This window comes from Syngnathus floridae, chromosome 14 (genome assembly GCF_059516105.1).
Source record: "Syngnathus floridae isolate MCC-2025c chromosome 14, RoL_Sflo_1.0, whole genome shotgun sequence".
NCBI lineage: Eukaryota > Metazoa > Chordata > Actinopteri > Syngnathiformes > Syngnathidae > Syngnathus > Syngnathus floridae.
In genome coordinates, this window is record NC_142426.1 from 9277471 (window position 1) to 9299651 (window position 22181).

Here is a 22181-nt window from a genome sequence, read left to right on the forward strand (position 1 = left end):
AAAAAAAAAATGGAGATCTAGATGAGCACTTGATTGCGTTTCCTGATACTCGTTTGAGGTTACTTTTGCATGACGTATTGATCCCTGTGTACATTACAGGGATGTTATTTTTTCGAACCTGATCAATCATAATGTAGACATCAAAGGTTGTATATGTAATTTTGGTCACCATGCTAAACCAATAGGGGGCAGCGTATTCCTATGAATTTATTATTTTTGTCGATACAGATAGCACGTCGTAGTTCTAATCTGGTTTTGCTTGGCTGAGTTATTTTGTCAAGAATACTAATTATGTGGTTGTTAAGCTTTGTGCAAAACTATTGAACATGTTTGGCTAAAGATGCTATATAATGATCACCATTGACAAACAAACCATTCACACCTATGGACGATTTAGAATCGTAGATTATCCTAATATGCATTTTTGGAATGTCGGAGGCAGTCTACAACACCCTGGATTGGTTGTCAATAATTACTTAAAAATTACATTTTAAAATATTTATTAACAAGGTGAGTGAACCACTTCCCCCAAAAAACATTTTTGTATAATTTAAAGACAAAATTAAGACAGGTTGAATCAAAAATGGGTCAGTTAATTTGTCCAATTGACGCAAGATTAAGTTTCATAATTTAACTGTGATGAATGAATGTTAATTTAATTCATACAGTGACGAAACTATGATCTAAAAACCTTTTGGCGCAAATTTGTTTTATTTTGTAAAGATTTCTACATTCATTCACACGTTCCATTCAACACACAGTTCTCTTGGTGGTGGCTAATTGTTAACTTGGGGAGGATGCAAGCGGCTTCAATCTTGTTTTTGTGCGTATAATTAAAATAAAACAACGTGCACGTACTTAGGTTTGCCACCATTGAACGAGTCTCACAGAGCGTCACACGGGCACGACGGGGTCAGTGACCGCGCACGCTGACTGTTTATCTGTATGAGAGATCCTCGGGAGCGCGCACCCCCCGGCCGAGGAAGGTGAGCGAGTGTCTGGAGGGGAGGACTCGGGAACGCGACCGACCAGCCGAGGGATCGATCGGATTAAACTCGATTTGAGTGAAATTAACACAAAGGAGAGAAGCGCATCGCGCACTTGTCGGCGAGGTCGCTGAAGCGAGACCCACCGGAGATACATTTCATGGTAAACATTCAAATTCAACTTTTTTCCCCCTCATTCTGTTTATTGAAAGCCAGAAAGGACCACGGTGGGTTTTTTTTTCCCCCGAGCAAACGGAGATACTAACGCCACTAACGAGGAGTTGATTTGATTTGAAAAAAAAAAGAAAAGAAAAAGGAGCCTGAAGTGACCAAGCTTGTTTGGTAAGATGATTTTAAATTCACATTTGTAATGAAAATATTTAGAGCATCATTGGCACTCAGTGGTGTAGTTAATGTGAAACCAGTATTCATGTATTAGGAGCGTTTTCATTTGGTGAATGGCAAGTTTTCGGTACTTTTGAACGCAATCGCACTCGCTGAGTGTGAGGGAGATTGATGTTGGATTCCGGGATAACTCGCGGGAAATTGTAGAATTCGGGCGACGAGTATATTCTCTCCCAGGGTTATTTCTCATTTAGGTAGAAAGTCATTGAAGGTCTGCGTATCAGCCATGCCGACATGCTAACAATAGCAAGTTTAGCCTTGGCACCCGCTAATCGCACACTCGCACACATACACACGCACACAAGCCACTTTCCGATAGTTACTTGGAAAGTGGAAAGCTTTTTTCGCCGGGACGCCACAGCGAACCGCTCTTGTTCTATATCAGTTTTTCTCCGACTTGTTGAGTTTTTTTCATTGTGAAAATTTTACTTGAGTTACTAGAGAAGTGTGGGTGTTAGCATAGTTAGCTAATTGTGTTGAGCTTTCAGGAGACACGAGGTGGCTCGAGCGTAGAGGTGAGTCACTGGCCGACTGAATGAGCCAATCTCCCAGGGAGCTTCCCGGCGGACAAAACACCGCAGATAAATGCCAAACTGGCTTCCATTAACACATTGAAGTAAAGTTTGACCCACATGAGTTTAATTTTCATCGAATTCACCTTTGTATAAGACGGGGACATCGTGAAGTGCCCGTAGTAGTCGCTAGTTTTATTGGACGGGAGGGACAGAGGACAGGAGGGGGAATTGTGAGGCCAGGCGGTCATCTACATCAACCGCGTCGTTCGCGTTCTTTTCTCTCACGTTTGACCAATTTAAACGGCGTTAATAATACGTGAAACATATAAACTAGTGTTGTTAGTCGTCAAAGTGCGCACTGAACAGTTTTTGTGCGTAAATAAAACCCCCAAATGGCGCTCACTCCTCTGTTGGGAACGACGTGCGAAACGCCACTGATAGGCTAATTAGCCTCGCTAGCCGCTGGAGGTTAGCCCAGTGCTAGGACACACAAGTTCAGCTAGCGTGTTAGCCAGCCCTCATCTTCATTGTGTACTTATTAGCCCCCGAGCTAGTGACTAACCTGCTCGGGGCGGTTATCAGAGGATGCTTCGCTCTAGGCCGAGTAAAGTTAATTTGACCATCGCATTTACTTTGGGTAAGTTAAACAAACCACGTATTCCGTTTTTAATGTTGCTTTTTGTTATTTGTTTGACACGGTGAACAACTTTTATTATGATGTCAAATTCCATCCGTCGACCAAGTTTGGCGATCACTACAGTTTTGAGTTACACTTGTTACTCGACATGATCGGGAGTAAACTGCGGCTCCAAACACCTGCCGATGCCCCCAGTGCTCCTCGGATGTTGGAGAAACTCTTTCGACTACTTTGCGTTATCACATTTTGTTCGGCATGTTGGAGTAGCGTTGTTTTATTTCGAGTACCGCTCGTGCTATCGTGCCCTCTTTTCCATTATGGTCTGTAATCGCTCAACTTGCGTAATGGTCACCCTGTGGCGCTCGCGTAACTTTGCCTCCGCGTAAAAAAAAAAAAAAGTATCACCGAAACAAACTCGGCTATTAAATATGACGCCAAAGTTATGTTCTCATAGTCTGATATAGTCCTTGTAATTGTGCCGCATGGTTGTTTTTCCGCCTCCTGTCTGCCGTCGAGCTTGGAGCCGCTACCCCCACTCACTACCTTGTGTCTGTGAGCCAAGATGGCAGCTCGTCATGTTTAGCGGGCCACAGAGGGAGAGATAAGAGGCCCCGACCACACACACATACACACAACAGATGTTCACCACCATTGCTCTTTCTCTCGTTTGTCTTTTCTTGTGGTTTGAATAGAGACCCTTTTAAACTACGGTTGCGTTGGTTTGTTTGAGGGGGGGGGGGGGGGGGGCTTAGTTAAAAAAGAAACTTTGAGAAAGAGTTTAGCATCTCCTGTTATTTGCATATGTTATGGCTACTCATCAAAGTTGTGTTGGGTGACCTTGCAGTCAGGATAAAAATGACGTTAGTCACATTGAGAAGACATGGAAAAATAACAATTTGGGAATTGTGAATATCAATCGAATGTCATGATCGTCTTGGTTTTACAGGGTGGCAAGGGGTGAAAGCTGCCACCCCTACCTAATGTTGTCATCCCACTTGACACCCTGTTGACAATTAATATTTATACAATTAATTAATACTCCATAGTATGTAGAAAAACTGTTTAGTGTGTTTACTATTTTGCTCCGGCGTCATTTAAGCTCGCTCTGTATCGAACGTTTACCAACATCTCAGAATTTATAAATACCAAAGTATTGAACATCTAATCTAACCATTACAATAAAAAGCAATTCATATTATTACATGTATGTGTTTCCCCTTTCTTTTTGCATGTCAACGTCGCTTGTTGCTGTATCTTGTCGTTTAGGGAGGTCGGTGTCCGTCTTTAGGGTCCTGCATCCCTTTTTGTGGCCATACCGTTAAAATTTATGGAGAATTTTGAAACATCTTGGGTCTTATGATAACGTATTTGTAGAGGGAAGGGACAAGATGAGATGTAAGTGGGGTGGTGTTGAGATTGAGCCACGCTTGCCTGAAGGGCTGCCACAGGCTTGCTGGGAAGCTAGTTCCATCGCTGCAGATGGGCTCGGAGGGGATGCCGATGAGGCGATGGGTTCAATGGCATGGTGGGTCATGAAGCGTCATGGCCTCGCTGTTGAGAGAGAGCTTACTGGATGGAGAAGCACTGGCGGGCTCGCCCACGGCATCCCTGGGGCTTGAGAGAAAACAGCGGCAAGGAGTAGCTGTCCACTGGAATGGCTACCACCATGTTATAGCTGCCCCCCCCCAATAACCATATTACTGTGGGTGTGGGAGGAGCATAAACATGCTGTAAGATTGTTAAGAATAATAAATAAATGAGATATTTTTCTTAAATATTGAAGTATAAAACTCAAGACTTTAAATCATTCACTCCGTTTTTGACTTCACAATCTAGAACTTTGAGAGATCACTGTGTTTGACTGGTGCCAGTGGCCTACCCAACGTTTAGATGGCAGTCATTATTAAAATGGTGACCTGACCATTCTGCGAGTGATAGATTACACCCTGATGATCCTGTCAGGGCTGATATGCGCTACCAATCAACCGGCCTGCGGGCGCCGTTGCGCCAGCGAAAGGCGGTAACGACGCAGAGCGATGCGGCTGAATCCCTTTTCTCATCTTGTCTGATTTAGCCCCATCAACTGTGTTTCCAAATTTCATTGTTTAGCATTGTTATAAGGTTTGGAGCACACAGCCGATTTAATGAATGTAGAGCTAACTGCCATTTTTGTTGTCTCTTTTTCCTGCCCCAGCGACTAATCGGATGGTTGAAAATTTGAACAACTGAAAGTCGACCAAGATTTTTTGGGCTTGACTAGAGCCCTGGTCCCACTGAGCACCGTGTGGGATAGCCCATGCCATACCCATTTGTGAAGCAAAGCAAAAAAGTTTTGGGTAAATAAAGGGTGCACAAGAACCAAAACAAATGTTTGCTGTTATAGTATAGTTTTCTTTTGCTTTTGCTTTTTCCTATTTTTTTTCATTTATAAACATGTCAAGAATGCTTGTCTGGTAAGGAATAAGTTTAACGAAAATTTAATCGGTTTTCTTGTTCGATATGCTGCGATTTTCAGTAAATATGAACCGACGTTACTGGGCTGAAACATCTTTCACAATATGAGAACAGTATTTCATATGACTCATAATTGATAATTATTTTCTTTCATCTATTTCAAATAAGAAAAAAGACTTAACTGTTTTTGTGTACATTGTAATCCAGTTAAATGTGTGAAGTTGCTCCTCCAGTAGTGCACTGTAAATACTTGAAGACATTACGTCAAAGCAGATTCCTTGATGAAGGATTAACCTTCAGTCAATGTTCATAAAGTGTAAACGTAGTCAACTAATTACCGGTGACCAAGCCTTTAGGACTAATTTAGGTCATTAGGTCATTCTTGCCATAGTTCTTTCATACCTTACCTGCTTGTAATTTCCTGATTAGAATCTGACTGCGGTGCCAAGTTTCTGACATGGTTTCATGACATTGGCGTCGTCGCACGTTAGAGACGGAACTCCTTCACATGTACACCACATAGCCTTCCGAAGATGTTTAATTTTAGCTGTTGCTTTTTTTGTGGTTAGCAGTAGTTGCGTCGTCGTCGTTGTTTTTTTTTTCGGGGTGGAAAGGCAGCTCGCTCTCTACACCAAAAGCACAATCAAACACTTTATTAAACACATTGTATTTATCGATTACTTCTATAATGATTCACATTGTTATCGAGTGATCACCCAGCACTATTAATCATTGCACTTTTAAATCAAATGTTTGCAAAGCTTAGTATTTAACACAGTCTGCTTTCAGGAAGGGCTACATAAATATTTATTTTTGTGAAACTGTAATGAGGGAATCTAATAATGGCTGTCAGTGAAACAACTTCATTTTTTGCAAATTCATTCATTTTCTTAACAATTTGAAAAATAGTTTGGTGATCGCTTTCCATCGTGCCTCTTGTCGTTTGCCTCACTCCTCCACCGCACGCTGCATTTTAGCAAGAGGTTGTTGCTTGTTGCGGTCTTGTTCCCCTCATAAAACTGGGCATTTCAACCACTCGGCTTGATGCTTCTGTTTTAAAAGCTGAAAAATGCTTGTTGTGATGCTGCCTTGCTGCAATGCACTTTAAATAAACTTAGCGGTAGGGTTGGGCGATATGTATCGTTTTTGCAAAATCATCGTAAATGTTGTTTTGACAATGTGAGAGGTTGAAATTCTTAGGATCTGGACAATTCTAGGTCTCTATACGATTAATTATTTCCCCAAAATGATTGTTGATTCATTTGATAATCTTAAAAATTCTGCATTTTAAAAGGCACCGCAGCATTAATGATCGTTAATAACTGATGGGCGGCAAAATAGTCTAATTGTCTTTCATAGAATGATTTGCCATTCTGTTTACTTGCGGCCATTTTGTCTATTGTGGCCATGTGTAGAGGTTGACTGCCCCCGTGGCGGCGATGAGAAGCAGGGCGGTTGTTTTCCTCCATCACTTTCATCCTGTCATCTATCGCTGCACATCCACCCACCCACCCACTCAGTCCTTCTGTCACTGCCCATGTGCTTTCTTTTATGTCTCTTTCTTTCCCTCATTCTTATGATTATCATATCTCCATCTTGGTCTGGTGTCCACCCTCTCATTTCCAACCAAAAGGTTAGTGAGGGGGTCTTGAGCGCCACTGTGACATTCAGAACGGAGTGTCATTGCTGTCTCTGTCATCTCTCTCTACCACCATCCCCCACAATCACCATCCCTTCTCCTGCAGGGAAGACCTTCTGGACTGAGTGCTGTGCCTAGAAAAAAAGAGGCTGGCTTGGAGAGCTTTCGTGTGCTTGTGTGATTTCTGCGTCAAGACATGTCAAATACATCTCTGGCCCATGTGTGTGCAATCGTGCAGGTCTTTTAATTCACCCTAGTTTTGATGTTTCTCATCCTGTTGTTCTTCCTCATCCCTTTCAAAGCTTTCATTCACATCTACGCATCTTGGTAAAAAAAACGTAGACGTGAATGCATGTTGAGGAGGCCCCAAAAATGAATTTTAGAGTCTTTGCTTGGACTTCAGTGCTCTTAAAATGAGTCAGGGAGTTAATTGGCTTTTGGCATGCAGGCAGGCGGAGTTGGAACAGGAACTAACCAATCTCAGGGGGACATATTTCATGCCTTTCGCTCCCATTGGTCTTAAAGCGCATGTCAATAAGATATAAAATAGATGGTAGTAAGTAATAATGGTGAGCGGGTTCACAATCTTTTAAAACTTTGTCCATATATAAGGCGCACCGGATTATAAAGCGCACCTTCAATGAATGGCCCATTTTAAAACTTTGTCCATATAGAAGATATATACATTTGGCCCGCGGGCTGGACTTTGGACACGCCTTCTGTAGTGGCTCAATATTGGTCCATATATAAGGCGCACCTGATTATAAGGCCCACTGTCAGCTTTTGAGAAAATTGGAGGTTTTTAGGTGTGCCTTATAGTGCGGAAAATACGGTACACTGTCTAACCTCATAATCCCAACTTTAAATGAGGTAGCAAAGAACCTCCACTCCCATGTAAAAAGGCTGAAGGAGAAGCTGATGATTGTCTATTGAGCTCATGTCCAAGTCAGTCTCAAATCTTTTCGAACTTGACTAATACACCGGGATTACTTGACCTACTTCATCCTACACGCACTGGCATGCATGCATCTATGTCTGCCTCTAGGATCAGTCTGAGGTGGCCAGTGGTTTTTCCTACCTCATGGTAAGGGAACAGATTAGATAAACACAGACCTTTCCTGGTACAACACACACACACTGGAAGCGCACTCACATACTGTCCATTAACAAGGCAGCCGCGTGTAAAATAACCAGATTTTCCCCCTGCCTCGCTGCTTTTCTCTTCTCCTGCTCTCTTGAACTCCCCCACCCACCATCACCTCCCCCCCTGGCCTCCTCCTTTTCTCTCTTCCTTCCTTCCGGGTCTTAAATCCCAGCCTCAAGCACACAGGCCAGCATCCCCTCACTTGAGCATAATTACACCCACAGCTAGCCAGCTACTGCCTGATGTTCTCCATTTGGGAACAAAGGTATAAATTATAGTGGCTTAAACCCAAGTGGTAATGGGAGATTGGTGGGTGCTCACTTGCGCACGTGTTCACCAGAGGAAATTTGTCCGTCGAGTTAGGTTTTGCGTATGGAGCGTTTTCTGTAGTCTTTCGCACTTTGTTTTGTTTGTCTGTTCCTGTCTCAGAGGAAACATGGTGTTGTTGACATGGCAGAGATTTCCTGTCGTACTGCCTGGAGGCCACATGCAGTTTAGTTGCCAAACTGGTGACTCCGCAGACAACGCCTGCAATGACCTGATGTTTGATAATCGCTACAGAAATGCAGTGCGTACATGAATTGGCCGTTGAGTTTAAGCTGGCTCAATTTATCAGAACAAATTCATACCGAATTTTGAGGAATAATAAAATCGGGTTCTGGTGCAAGTGGAAACTTTTTTATCAAAATGTATAGTATGCTTTTTAATGTATCGCCACCACTACCCACTTATAAAGCAATTTATGAATTTATTCCATCTCGGCAGAACAAAAATCGTAAAGTAAGATTGTATTCTTTGATTGTGCACCAATAAGCAAACAAGAGACAATGGGGCTGTCGTTTGTCAGGAACTGCGGAGTGCTCTGCCTGCCGGTAGACATGTTGGCGTGAATACTGATTCATTAAGAATGTCTTTGCGTTTGCAAAATTGGCAAATTGCTGTCTTCACGCTGATGATATGTCTGTGGGACGGTTTTCGTGTGTCTTCTGATTTGTTTAAGAAGTAGCCAATACTCGTTGGAGGTGCACATTAAAGTTTCTGTCTGATTGTTTGATAAGCATACAATTCCGAGTAAGTAACTTATTGGCCTATATCACAATATATTTTTTTAATATTATGCAGCCCTTATATTTAGGTATGCCACAGGATTTGTTCATTTACATTCATCTGTAATGTACAAAATGTCTCTTCTGAGTTCAGTCCAGATCAGAAAATCTGCTTCCTTTACCACAAGTGCTTCTCTACTTAAGTTACTTTGAAAGAAATTTGGTAAGGGAATTTAACAAAAAATAAAAAAAAAACTTAACTATTTTTTTAATAACTAATAAGACTATTACACATCGATGCTTGGGATACAGGATTGGCCCAATATTAGGAATTAGGATGTTATAGCAATAAATGTAATACATAAAAAAAGCTTAGAAAAAGATCTTAGGATGAAGCTGAAAATTCAATGAAGCTGTAGTTTGCTGTTGAGCGCAACTTTTTATTAAAAAAAAAAAAATGCTGGTCTTACACCTAACAATTCGAACAGTCTCAGACCAAAAACTGAAAGTCTTAAGGAACTAAGAGTTTTATGTAAAAAGTAAAATAAGAAGATGTCACTTTTTCTGATTTTATTCTTCTTGAAGTTGAACAAATATTGCACAACAGAGAAAGTATGTTACAACCGTGACAAAGGGACTGTCTCGCCACTCACTTCAGTTTATTGAGGCTACAGGGTGTGTATAAATATTTGACATTTGGTTACCTGTTATTGCTGGCTGGATGACAGCTGCTGCTGTTCAAATAGGTGAAGCTACTGGTCCTGTATTTTTTCTCCACTAGGCTGGTTTCACCTCCATTCATGTACACCCATTGATCATGATGTCATGTAGGGAACCGATTAAGCGCTTTTTTTTTTTTTTTTTTTGCCACTAGATTTGTGATAGAGGAGGATTAGGAACCTTATTGTTATGTGGATGTCATGCTTTGAATGTGAATAATATGATGAAAAACAAATTTCAATCAATTTCCCATATGCTAGGAATTTTATTTTAATTCATGAGTTGGTGATGCTTTTGGATAGTAAAGTATAGAATTGTAAATAGCATTATATTTCTCCTCTGCATTTTCTGCGTCATTAGCGATTGCTATCCCATCCTAAAATTGTGCCCCCCCCTCCCCTATTTCTTGTCAGGAATCTTTAAAGAGGACCATGGAGTAGCAAGATAGGAGCTGCAAAGGGCTTTCCTGCACCAACACATCCCTTCTGTGGGCCCCCACCCAGCCATGGCGGACCCAGGGATGTTGAGTTTATTTGGGGATGATGCAGGGCTGTTCTCAGATGGATTGGATGGTTTAGGAGACTGTTTTCCTCAGCAGCCAACGCCGGGCCAATCCAACACTCTCCCCCGGCAGACTAATCCCCCCCTCAACCACGAACACCAGGGAAACAGGGCATACAACCAGGGGATGGTCCTTGGTACTGGAGCAGCACAGCCTAAATTGGGCCAAATGTACGACCACAGCACCTACGCAGGCTATGAACAAGCCGGTGCTCCCGGTGGTAGAATGATGTCACAAAATGGTCCTAGCCAGGGGCCACCAAATGTCAATGCAACTATGAATGGCATGGCTTCCCACTACCATAATACTGCTAACTCAAGCAACACCCATCACGGTTACCCAGGTGAGACTGGGGGTGGAGCGGGTGGAGCTGGTGTTTGGGGGCAACCGCATCAAAGTAGATCACCATACCAGCAGGCAGCATCGCAAGCGGGGAGTGGCCCCAACCAGATAGGAGCCTTCCAAATGTCTCAAAGCAACTATGGCGGGATGCAAGGCCAACAACCCACACCCAACGCAGCGCGCATAACTCAACATTACCCACAACAGAGCATGGCTCACCAATCTACTCAAGAACCGTCTCACTACATGGGGCATGTTGGAATGGTGGGGGGTCAAATGAGACACCCGCAGCCACAAAGCCAAGGTTACCCCAATGTGAGCCACCCACCTAGATTCCCACATTCTCCCTCACGACAGCCTCCGCATCCTCATCAACATCAGCAAGGTATGGGCGGTTTTGGGGCTGGACAATACCCTGGTTATCAAGCCCAGTATGGTGCCATGGGTTCTGGGATTGGCCAGGGTGCAAATGCTACTGTCAGTAGCAACGCAAGCCCCGCTATGGGACCTGGGCAGCTTGGCCAAAGGTTTAACCAGGGATCAGGCCCAGCCTCTGGGCAGCCGGGGCAGCGATACCCTTCCGGGCCGTCCCACCAGACACATTCAGTCCCACTGCCACCACAGCCGACAGGGCAACAGGGCCAGCCTATGCACCCCCTTATCCACTCCCAGCCCCCAAATCAACCCCAGTCCCACCTTCCACCCCCAGCTCAGGGATCCTACCCTTCTCCCTCGTCAATGTCCCCCATGCGGGTTTTGGGAACACCAACCCCCCCTCCTCCACAGGTCAGGCCCCCTAGTGCAGGACTAGCAGTTCCCACAGAGGTTACAGGGTACACGGCCCTGCAGTCTCCACCAAATTCTATCGCACATCCTCAGAGACCTCTCCAAACGTCATTGTCTGCTCCACACCAACACCAGCAGACCCACAATATAACCCCCAATGCAGGGCAGATGTATTCTGGCATGGGACAACAGCGTCCCCAAATTGGCCCAAATCGGCCTTTGCTCCAGCCACAACAAGGTAAACACTTGTACCACTTGTACTTTACATTCCATATGACTCTGATGATAAAACTAAGAAATAATTATTATTATGCTGATTAGATGTAACTGATTGTCCCGCTTCTTTGTTCAGGGCCTCTTGAAGCACCAGTTAGCCAAGGAGATCCACATCTCCTCCATTCCCAGCAGCAAGCCTCTAGAAGCGGCCAGCCCATGCAACCTTCTCCTGTCGGTTTCCAGGGTCCATCTGTCAGTCTGCCTATGAACCACGGTTTATTGCCACCCAACCAAAATGTTCAGACGCAGCACACTCACCTGTCCCCCCACCCTTTACAGAGCACGCCCCCTCCCCCTAACCAGGGCACCCACCATTGGGCACCGCCACCTTCTGCCTCCCACCCACTTTCCTCACCCCCCACCACCCCACAGAAAGTGCCTAATATACAGGTGAGTCTCCACCAAAAAATGCTTTGTAGTTGCATTGCTATGTGCCTGTACAAGCAACACAGGATTTTTTTTTTGTGGGGGGGGCCTCGTGCAAGTATGCACTATATGTGAATGTTTGTTTTTTATGTGGGTGGAGTCATTTCTGTGTTTGGAGTACAAGGAAAGTTTGCCGTGTTTGTGTGTACATGACATACGAGAACACAGCGGTACATTGGGCACCGTTTAGTGAGGCTCTGTGGGTATTTTTTATTTTTATGTTTTTCATGCTGGTGTCACTTTGTGTTTCTGCTCTTTTGTGTCTGCTCTTGGCCATGTGTGGTTGTGCCTCTATGTGTGTGGGGAAATGGATTTTTGCAGCACGCACACACAAGCTACCACACACGTATAGAGGCGCCACCACCATAATCTCTCCTCCCCCTTGCTCCCACTTCACCCCCGCCTCTTTAGAGGAAACCTCCCTTCCTGTCTCTGCCTCCTCCCTGTCTCCTCTCTTTCCGCTCCCTCTGCAGGTCTCTTTCCCAGTCTTATTTATTTCTTTTCATTATTGTTATGTAGCCAGATGTTCAGGGAGATAGTTTAAGTCCGAAAGGGTGACAGGCGGGGGGGGGGAAGAAGCCCATGAGGGCCCCTTAAGAGGAAGTACGTGGGGAAAACAAGCAAGATGGCATCCAAGATGGTGACATTGGTGTTTTTCATGATGATTTTTGCATCATTGCTACTGCTGGTGGTGCCGTCTGCTCCATTAGCTTGTTTAGTCGCTCAAAGCCTCCTTTCTCCACTGACTCGTTCACAAACAATGGCAGCCCTGTGGGCTCACGTGCTTCGATCCAATCGCCTTTTCCCTCTGCATTCTCTGCTTACCGCTCCTCCAGACCATCACCCACCCTACCTCTAGCTTTTGCGACCTGCGTTTTGCGGTTGACATTTAAGTCGTCACAGTCAATTTCTCTAGCGCTCCTGACCTAGATGCTAGTTTGGCTGGTGAACGCCGCTTGTCGCCTCTGCTCGTCGCATGCACCATCCCAAGTCTAGCTGCCTGCAGGCCCCACAGTCTCCCATCCACACAGTCACTCAGATGCCCACACAAACCACATTGTGGTCTGGAATGAGATGTATGGAGCCTGGTGGTGGAAACCTTTTCCTGCGTCTGCATGTTTGCTGAACTATAGTTCGACATAACTTACCGATGAATGATTGTTGTGATGCACTTGTTTGGAAAAACACACAACCACTACAGCATGTTTGCACACACAGACCGGGCAGTCAGTTGTGATTACGGTGTGTCTCCTCGACTAAGCTCCATCTGTTCGCTAAGCATAGTTATTACAAATACGTATGCACACACACACACGCACGTGGGCTTTCGTCAGCTGCTCAAGGTCACAGCTCTGGCACAGCACTGTTCTTTGACCTTTATTCTACATCACACGCACGTGCACGCGCTGTTGCGTGCAGCACTCTAGTTGACATATAACATGCCGATCTCACCCCTCCCCCGCTTATGAATGCCGTCAGCAAGCTGCCAAACCATCTAACTCGCCCTATCTCTGCAGCTTCTAGGAAATGGCTCTCTAATGCCCTTATTTTTTTTGTGTGAGTTTAAATGCAAAAATTGGGGATGGATTTGGGCGAAATCAACGGATGTAAATGAATAAATCAGTGGTGTCAAGCAAATGCCCTATGACATAATTCAATAATTTTTCCGCTTCTGTCACCCAATCAGAATCACAAACAGACGCAGCATCACTTGTGCATTTGGCCACAATCTTGTTTTCAATTCACCTGTCCAGCGCATTTTGGTTTTCACGCTTTCAGGCAGGAGGAGAGCAAATCAGTGTCAAACGAATAAAATGGCATAAAGAAGAATTAAACACCTCAATAAAGTTGACATAAATAAATTTCGGTGTGCGAAATTGCTTAGATGATGCACATTAATTGTAACACAATTATAGTATTTTTTATTTATAGCTTCTAACTCATTTCACTTTAGCGTGCTTAGCAACCCCTCGGCAGCCTCCTCGGTCAAAGCAATAGCGGGATAGTTTGTCACCATGGCGGAGTGGATCCACATCAGCTTCACATCTGGTCGAGTCAATGAAAAGGGAAACCCGAGTTACATCTTCTGATTATGCCTGGGCAAGATACTCTTCATCAAGCCCCACTTCTAGGCTTTGCTAGCTATTATCATAACCTATTTTGGAGGTCTTTTTCTTAAACACGCAGCATGGTAGCGCTGTTTAACCCAAATGTCTCTATTTCTGTTTTTCCTCTCAGCCCCCATTTTTTTTCTAGCTGTATTTCCGTGTGTCAGCAAGTGTTTGCGTGCAGTGTTTAGTGCGATGTGTGACCTTGCAGCGCTTGGGTGTGACATGTGCATTAGCTTTCGTCTGATGCAAGTGGACTTGGGAGTGATTGCACCTCCCCCCCATCTCCACGTGAAGCACATCCAAGCTGGGCTATAGTTTGTTTTTCTTGTTAAATTTACTGATGCACACACACACACACACTTCGGAACATATTTAGACACACCAATAGTCACAAATTTCTTCCCCCCCCATATACATTTAAGCACTCTGAGGTATATCTCTTCTGCTCGAATGACACGGATACTCGCAAAAAACACACACTGTGACTTTTTGAAGTATGGAGATAATTTATTCGTGTCATGATGCCTGATTTCCCATCTGCTACTGGGACCCTGAGCAGCTGGAGCAAGAAAGAAAGGAGGAGGGAGCAATGGAAGAGAGGCAGGGGGGAGAGGCAGCTGGAGTGGCTCTCAACAGCTGGTAACCAGTTTCCTTTCACAGAAAGCATATATTGGAGCAATAAGGAAGAGAAGGAAAGAGGATTGAAATTGCAGGAGTGCAAAAAAGGAAAAATGAGGTGTCAGCCAGTTTGTTTACTAAGGTTAGAATGTTGATGCTGAAGAGGGGGGAGGAAATTACAGTATAGCACACAGGAGTAAGTAGCAGTCCATGTGTGCCTGGATAGCAAGGCTTGAAATGACTTTTTCTTTCTGTGAGAAGATATTTTGCTATTCAATGAATTATTTTGACAGCAAATTTTGAGGATTTTTTTTTGCAGGCTAAATCTGTGGCCCTAAACCAAAACATAAGTATGATGTAATTACAGTCGGGGGCGTAAGCGTCACCTGTTATCTTGGTAATATAATACATAAACTACAAGTTTGATGATAGTCATTATTAAGAGACCTGGATGGGGGCTAATGTTACATTAGTAAGGGACGTTACTAGATTTGTAATCAATGCGATGGACTCATGATGGGCTCTCACGTGACAAATAGAATGGCACTCCCCTGCAGTTACAAGTAACATTATCACTTAGTAATATTAACATATGTGCTATCAAATTTTTATAACTGTATATAAAGTCAAAGTCTGCTTTATTGTCAATTTCTTCACATGTGAAGACACACAAAGAGATCGAAATTGCGTTTCCCACGGTGACAAAACACACACACACACACATATATGTATATATGTATGTATATATGTATGTATATATATGTATATGTATATATATATATATATATATATATATATATATATATGTATATATATATATATGTATATATATATATATATATATATATATGTATATATGTGTATATGTCCACAGACAAACAAAACATTCACGTAAACAATACAAAAAGTAAAAACAAGAAGGCACATACAATGAATACATGAGAGCAATGAATGAATAAATAAATAAGAGCAACATGATTGAAATGGAGTAATTATATAGTATATATAATATAATAATATAGTATAACCGTAATACGCCATGGTTCATCCTCTACTGTAGTGGCTGTAACTGACTGCAGGATCTCATCTGCATATTTGTCTGCATTGAGATTGCGTCCAATGATGACAAGCCTAGTTTTTCCAGTTTGCCACTCCGCCCCCACCAAAAGATGTAATTTTATCAATGCAGCAATCGACAAAGTATTCTCTGTCTTCTCTGCATTTTGATCCTATGTCTCGTGACATCACATGCATTGAATCTTGTCACCTCTTGAAGCTTTTTGTTATGTTGTAAAGAATGAAATCGCCTGAGACTAACTTCCATTTTTCTTCTTGCCCCTTCAGCATTCCCAGTTGGACCCATCTGATGATGCTTCAGTAATGGTTCCTGATAGACTGGCTGTCAGCACTGGTGACACTAGACAGCCTGTCAGCTCAGAGCAGCCCAGTGACCAGGAAACTAAGCCAAAAAAGAAGAAGAAAAAGAAAACAAAAGTAGATGATGGAGAAGAAGAAGGAAAAAAGTCCATGACAAAATTAAAGGAAGGCATCAAGTCAGAGTTTCCTTTAATAGGGTGTGAGCAGGGTACTGGCGCAGAAATTGGAGATGGAGGTTCCCAACCTGTTGAGAAGAAAAAGAGGAAAAAGAAACCAAAGGATAAGGCAGAGGGCACTGAGGCCAAAGAGCCGAAGACCCCCAAAATGCCTAAAACACCCAAGACCCCCAAGACTCCCAAAGAACCCAAGGAGAAGAAAGTTAAGAACTCCACACCCAAGGCCAAGATCTCCAAAAAGTCCAGGTAGGAATTGTATGATAATTGCTTTAAAAAGGAATATTGCACATTATTGTCCCTAAAAATTTCCACTGTATGACAAAAGATTGTCTGATTACCGTATTTTCCGGACTATAAGGCACACCTTCAATGAATGACCCATTTTAAAACTTTGTCCTTATATAAGGCGCACCGGACTATAAGGCGCATCATTAATGCATCATGTCAGATTTTTAATCCAAATCAAATCATTCTCCATTTTATCTTATCATGTCTCCAGTATCTCAGTTGCTGACTTTTTGTTCCAAAAACACGGGGCAAAAGTGGAGATGCGACTATTTGCCTGATAAAGTCAAAGTTGGTTTCATTGTGAAGGTGGAAACTTGATCAGACAGTGGAATGTGTCAGGACGGCCCCCATTTTTCTCTCGCTCCTTTCTCGGCCTTCAGTCTCATTCCCTCTCCTTCTTTTTCTCGGTTTCTTGCTGGCCCTTTTATCCTGAGGAAGAGGGAGGGCCAAAGCTGCAGGCAAGGGTCAACGCTGGGGGAGGTGGGCTTATGCGTATGCATGCTTCCATCGGCCACTAGCAAAGAAAGGGGGAGGGGGGGGGGGCGACGGGGTGGGGTAAATTGTTAGCGAGGCGATGAGGGGGCAGGCATTTTTGTATGTGGATTGGGGGAGGGATTTTTTTTTTCTTTGTGGCAGAAAATGGCGTCTAATGATAATGAAGGCCATGCTGCTGACCACTCCACAGCCACAGATCAGTGAGTGAGTGAGTGAGTGAGTGAGTGAGTGAGTGAGTGAGTGAGTGAGTGAGTGAGTGAGTGAGTGAGTGAGTGAGTGAGTGAGTGAGTGAGTGAGTGAGTGAGTGAGTGAGTAAACAAACTAGCTGTTATCTGTTTTCTGGCTTCCCTCCATCTTGAGTGGCGTCCTGCAGCTCCCAGGTTAATTTAGCATAATAATAGCTGCCGACCACTCACTGCTACTCTAAAATGGTGGACCAACCTCACCCAAGCATCATCCCTTTATTTGCCTTTTGCACCACTCAATTTCATTGCCAACTCTTCTCATCTTGCCACCTGCCTTTTTTTTTTTTTATTTACTAAACACCAAGAATTTAGCAAAATAGATGATGGGTTCCGGAGATATCGTTTTTTTTTTGTGGCATTTTAAAATGATGCATAAAATGGCGTCCAATTTACATAAGAAATACTGTATCTGACGGCACACCACCAAACAAATATGTCATAAAAATCCGATAATGGTTGTATGATTATCGTTTTACCTTACTCATTAATCGGTGTGAAAAGTGGGCCTTTCTAATTGAACACGACTTGTTCTGCACTATGAATGGCAACAGGTGGATACACAGATTTATTACCATGGAGACCTGGTTTGGAATCACTGGTCAAATAGTGTTTGTTGAGAGATGTTTTCGAATAGATAAGCAAACCACAATAACTTTTATGACTAATCTCGTGACCCTTATCCTGAGTCATTCAATGATGGTGGGCCTATGCCCTGTTGTTGCAAACGGAAAGAATCAGGTGTTTTACTTTGCCAAGTCAGCTCAATTCGCTCCTTTGACCTTCTCTCTCCGTCCTGTTCGCTCGCACCGCCTCTCTGTCTACTTGTCTCAGGAAGTGCAACTATAAATATCCCAGCTCTTAGCTGCCACTCCCTTCCCTGTGTGTGTATGTGTGTGTGCACGTGTGCGCTGTGGGGATTTTGTTTGCAGTACACACACCCAGACACACATTCTAGTACCGTGCCGGGCTGTATGGCGGAAAAATGTATCGCAGTATATTTCATAGCAGTCAATACGATAATTCTTTGCTTGCCAGTTCACCACCTCGCCAATGAGAAGTAGAAATGGGGAGTTGCGAGGTAAATGTTTCCTACTTGACGCATCGGTGAACGAGTCAAAATTGCACTAACATGGCCACACGTAAAAAAAAAAAAAGTTTGTATGCAATAATCCTGCAATCTTTTATCTGGCAAGTGACGCACATGATTGGTTACAGTAGAAACATTGCTTGTAGGCCAATGACGCATTGTTTACTTCTGCAGGTGATGGCATGCTCGCCGCCGTGAACAACTTCTGTCGGGATCTTAGTATGGATAAAAACGCAGAACGCATCCTTGGCCAAAATGGTCATCACGTCATCACTTTCTTCAATCTTTCATGGTCCATATACAATAGCATAAAAACATTGAAGGATACCTGGTGGGATACATTGTGGTGATCTCCAACCTTGCATTTACTTTTTAAGTGAGAATCCAAGAGCAAAAGACATTTCAGCAGAAGATGAAGTGTGATTGGGTGATAACCCAGGAAGTTGAGGAAGCAAGACCACGACGAAGGAGGGAGAGAAGCAGCCAAGTAGAGAAGAGCGTGCGTGCGGGTGTGGTGTGTGGCCAGATGGCTCCAGCGTGTGGCAACCAGCCAGAGGAACAGGTGCAGGTCACATGACCAGCCGTTACCACGGAGATGGTTATTGCTCTTGGCATGAGGATGAAAGGAGAAGGGCCCCAGGGACAGCAAGGGAGTGAGCAAGCAGGAGGGACTAGCAGAGAGCCACAGAGCAGGAGAGGGAGAGATGCACATCCATGCTGTGATGCAGAAGGGCAGGCTTGGAGATCCTGTATGTCATTTGAATTGGGTCTCAAACGATGAAGCTCAGTGCATACGGTTCCCTCGGCGTCCACTTTTTCATTTTGAGTCTTTGTCCGTGTACTTTAGGTCTTCGCAAAAATTACACGATTACTTAGTTTTTTTTTCCAGAGACTCCATGTCATTCAAGATCATTTAAAAAACCGAAGGAAAATCAGGAGGAAACATTGTCGTGATTACGTCGCCGAACTTATTTTTGCAGCACTATTTAGTTGAATTATGACACCTACAAAAGATGAACTTTGGGTTTTGAAAAATTGTGAAAACAGTAGTAATTTGCTCGTCGGCGGAAATGTAAGTTTGCGTTGCAGTTATAAATCATGTTGAGGAAAAGTTCAAATGTGCACCTAAGCCAATTAGCTTTTGCCGTTTGTATTGTTTTGTCAAGAACTATCCCTCTTCTGCTACGACTGATTTTGAATGTTGAAGTGCATGGTACATGGGTGTCCTCTGGACTTCCTGTTTAGTGCGTCCACACACACACACACACACGCGCGCACGCACACACGCAAGCTCGTCTTTCTTTCCATGCCAGAGATTAGAGGAAGCATGGGAGCCTCTCAACCTCACCCCTCCCTTTTGCTCTCTCTCTAGGCCCTCGTGTGCTTCCTCTCTGCTTACATCTCTCCATCTTACCCCCCCTCCACCCCCTTGCAGTCTTTCATCATATTAACCCCCTGTGTTCCGGAGCCTGAGGCACACTAATGATTTCTAAATGGGTAAATCAAACATGGCGACTGCCCTGGGACAGGAATATGCACACATACACACACACATTGACACACATACGTGCCTTGTTAGTTTAGGACCATGACAAAAGAGCAACGTTGTCTTGTGTTTATCATTTTTTCCAAGAGATAGTCATATTTTTTTCCTCTTCGACCCCCCCACTGTCACCCCTCCCCCCAATAGCAGTAAGAAGGCAGAGTCCGAAGATGGCGCCATTGCTGCCAAGAAGGATTCCAAGAGGAAGCGACAGTCATCAATCAGTGAAGATGTGGAGGTGAAGTCTCCGCCTCCCTCGCCCACAGAAGAGGAGGATGAGGATGGTATTCAGGTACAGAACGCCTTGAAAGCATTCTTTGGAGTAGCGTTCATGCTGCACCAATCAAACGTACAAATATTGTGGAGAACCCTTAGGTTGAAATTCACATGTTCCTCCATTTTATCCCTTATCAAATATATTCAGTTTTATGGGATACAGTAGGAACGGCCTTGCAAATATTATTTCTGATCTAAGACATGATATTCCCATCACAACAGTTGACTCAAACTCATAAAAGCTTGAAGTGCTATGGTGCTTAAGAAACACTTCACACATCTCTGACCTCCAGAAGCGGCGCTCCAGCCGACAAGTGAAGAGGAAGCGGTATACAGAGGACTTGGAGTTCCGAATCTCTGATGACGATGACACTGGAGATGATTCACCAGCACCAAAGTCCCCATCGACACAGCTGCAGGTATAGTCTGAGGGGAGCTCGGTCTCGCTTACAAGTTTTTGTGCAACTACAGTAATGTGATATTCAAGTATCTCCACACTCGACACCAGTGTTGATCATAACTCAACATGTACAAGGCTTTAAAAGGATGCAATTATTTTGGGGTTCCAGGATGTAGCTGATGCTGATGGACCAGTTGTGGAGAAGATCATGGGTGTGCGTACCACCAAGAAACAGGTGAGCTCCATGCAGACATCCCATAACTTGTGGCCACCAAGCTTAACCCCGTCCAAAGTCTTTGCTTAAAAGTCACTCCAGAAGTTACTCAATATGCAATTATTAGGGGAAGTGCATATTAGCTAAGGTGAGCTTCCAACTATAGATTAAACAAAACATTTTTTTTAAACTAATTTTTGATTGATTAAACTTCTAAGTTAAGCCCAGGCATTATTCGACGCGGCTTGTTCTAAAGAAAGCCTGTCACTTGGCGAACACATGTACGACGCTAAAACAGTCGTAAGCAGCCAACTTTGCTTTTGCCGGCTGTCTTGCCAATTGCCTCCCTCTCTCGCGCACGCACACACAAGCGTGCACAACTCCATTCAGTTTTGACCCCAGGCTTGGCGCACAGCCAAAACCACAACACGAGCAACGCCAGACACCAAGCTAGCGTTTCCTCAGGCTGCATGTGTGAGTGTGATTGATGATTCATGGCGTTACAGTAGTAGCGGTGCAGCAGCAGCATGCATGGTGGAGTGCGTGCGTATTTGTGGACTTGTTTGTGTTGAATAAGTTATGGATAATGGAAGAGCTGTTTCGTCCAGTGATTTATATCTCCTTTCGATCGCAGTGAATGTGAAATGTATTTTAACTCTATTTAAACCACCTCTCTGTTATTACTTTTATGCATTTATGAAATCAGAGTTGTCTGAACTTGTGCCAGTTCAAATTAATTTCATAGGAAGGGACAAGCAAATGAAGGGTGAAATTTAAGGCAGTCTGTGATTACGTTTTCTTCTTTTTGTCAATTTTACAGTTTTCTAAAATTCTCTCCGCATGTCCAGATTCTCTAGTAATATGCTTGACTGATTCTCTTTTTTTTTTTTTCCTCATTTGCCTTTTAGCTGGAGTCACGGGAAGAAGTGGAAGTGGAGGAGTTCTATGTCAAGTTCAAGGGCTTGTGAGTGACACACTTAGCATTTTTCCTCGACCGTGTCGAGACCTACTTTTCCACATTCTCTCATTCCGTCCGTCTCAGTTGTTCCATATGTATTTTGTTTCATGCTTATCCCAAGTCACCTTATAATTAAGAATGCTATTAAAATAAAGACACTCGCGTTTAGAATAAAATGAATTTTAACAATGTTATTTCTCTCTCTTTTTCTTTTTTCCCAGTTCTTACCTCCATTGCCGTTGGGCAGAGTTAGAAGAACTAGAGAAAGACAAGAGAATACAGCAGAAGGTCAAAAGGTTCAAGGCCAAGCAATTACTTAACACCTTTATCACCGAGGTCAGACTTGAATCCTATCCGACAATCAGCCCTTCACTAACATTCCGCTGCTCGCCGGCTGGCTTTACATTGCAGTTCTAAGTGACCCATTTCAATTGAATACCGATATCGTACCGTTT

General features: G+C 43.6%; 1 protein-coding gene across 5 annotated transcripts in view; it reads left to right on the forward strand.

Annotated features, from left to right (window-relative positions):
• Positions 1 to 898: 898 nt before the first annotated feature.
• chd7 (chromodomain helicase DNA binding protein 7) overlaps positions 899 to 22181 on the forward strand; it is a 41347-nt gene continuing 20064 nt past the window's right edge. For 2 of the 5 annotated variants that reach the window (XM_088397352.1, XM_088397355.1), the window contains exons 1-9: positions 899 to 1328; positions 9960 to 11474; positions 11589 to 11902; positions 16012 to 16466; positions 20026 to 20170; positions 20448 to 20573; positions 20724 to 20789; positions 21677 to 21732; positions 21948 to 22062. In XM_088397352.1, the coding sequence (XP_088253478.1) occupies positions 10052 to 11474; positions 11589 to 11902; positions 16012 to 16466; positions 20026 to 20170; positions 20448 to 20573; positions 20724 to 20789; positions 21677 to 21732; positions 21948 to 22062 (2700 nt within the window). In that variant the 5' untranslated portion in view covers positions 899 to 1328; positions 9960 to 10051. Of the gene's footprint in view, positions 1329 to 1516; positions 2544 to 9959; positions 11475 to 11588; positions 11903 to 16011; positions 16467 to 20025; positions 20171 to 20447; positions 20574 to 20723; positions 20790 to 21676; positions 21733 to 21947; positions 22063 to 22181 lie in introns of those variants that run through there. The other 3 variants (XM_088397356.1, XM_088397353.1, XM_088397354.1) reach the window with 3 other exon arrangements.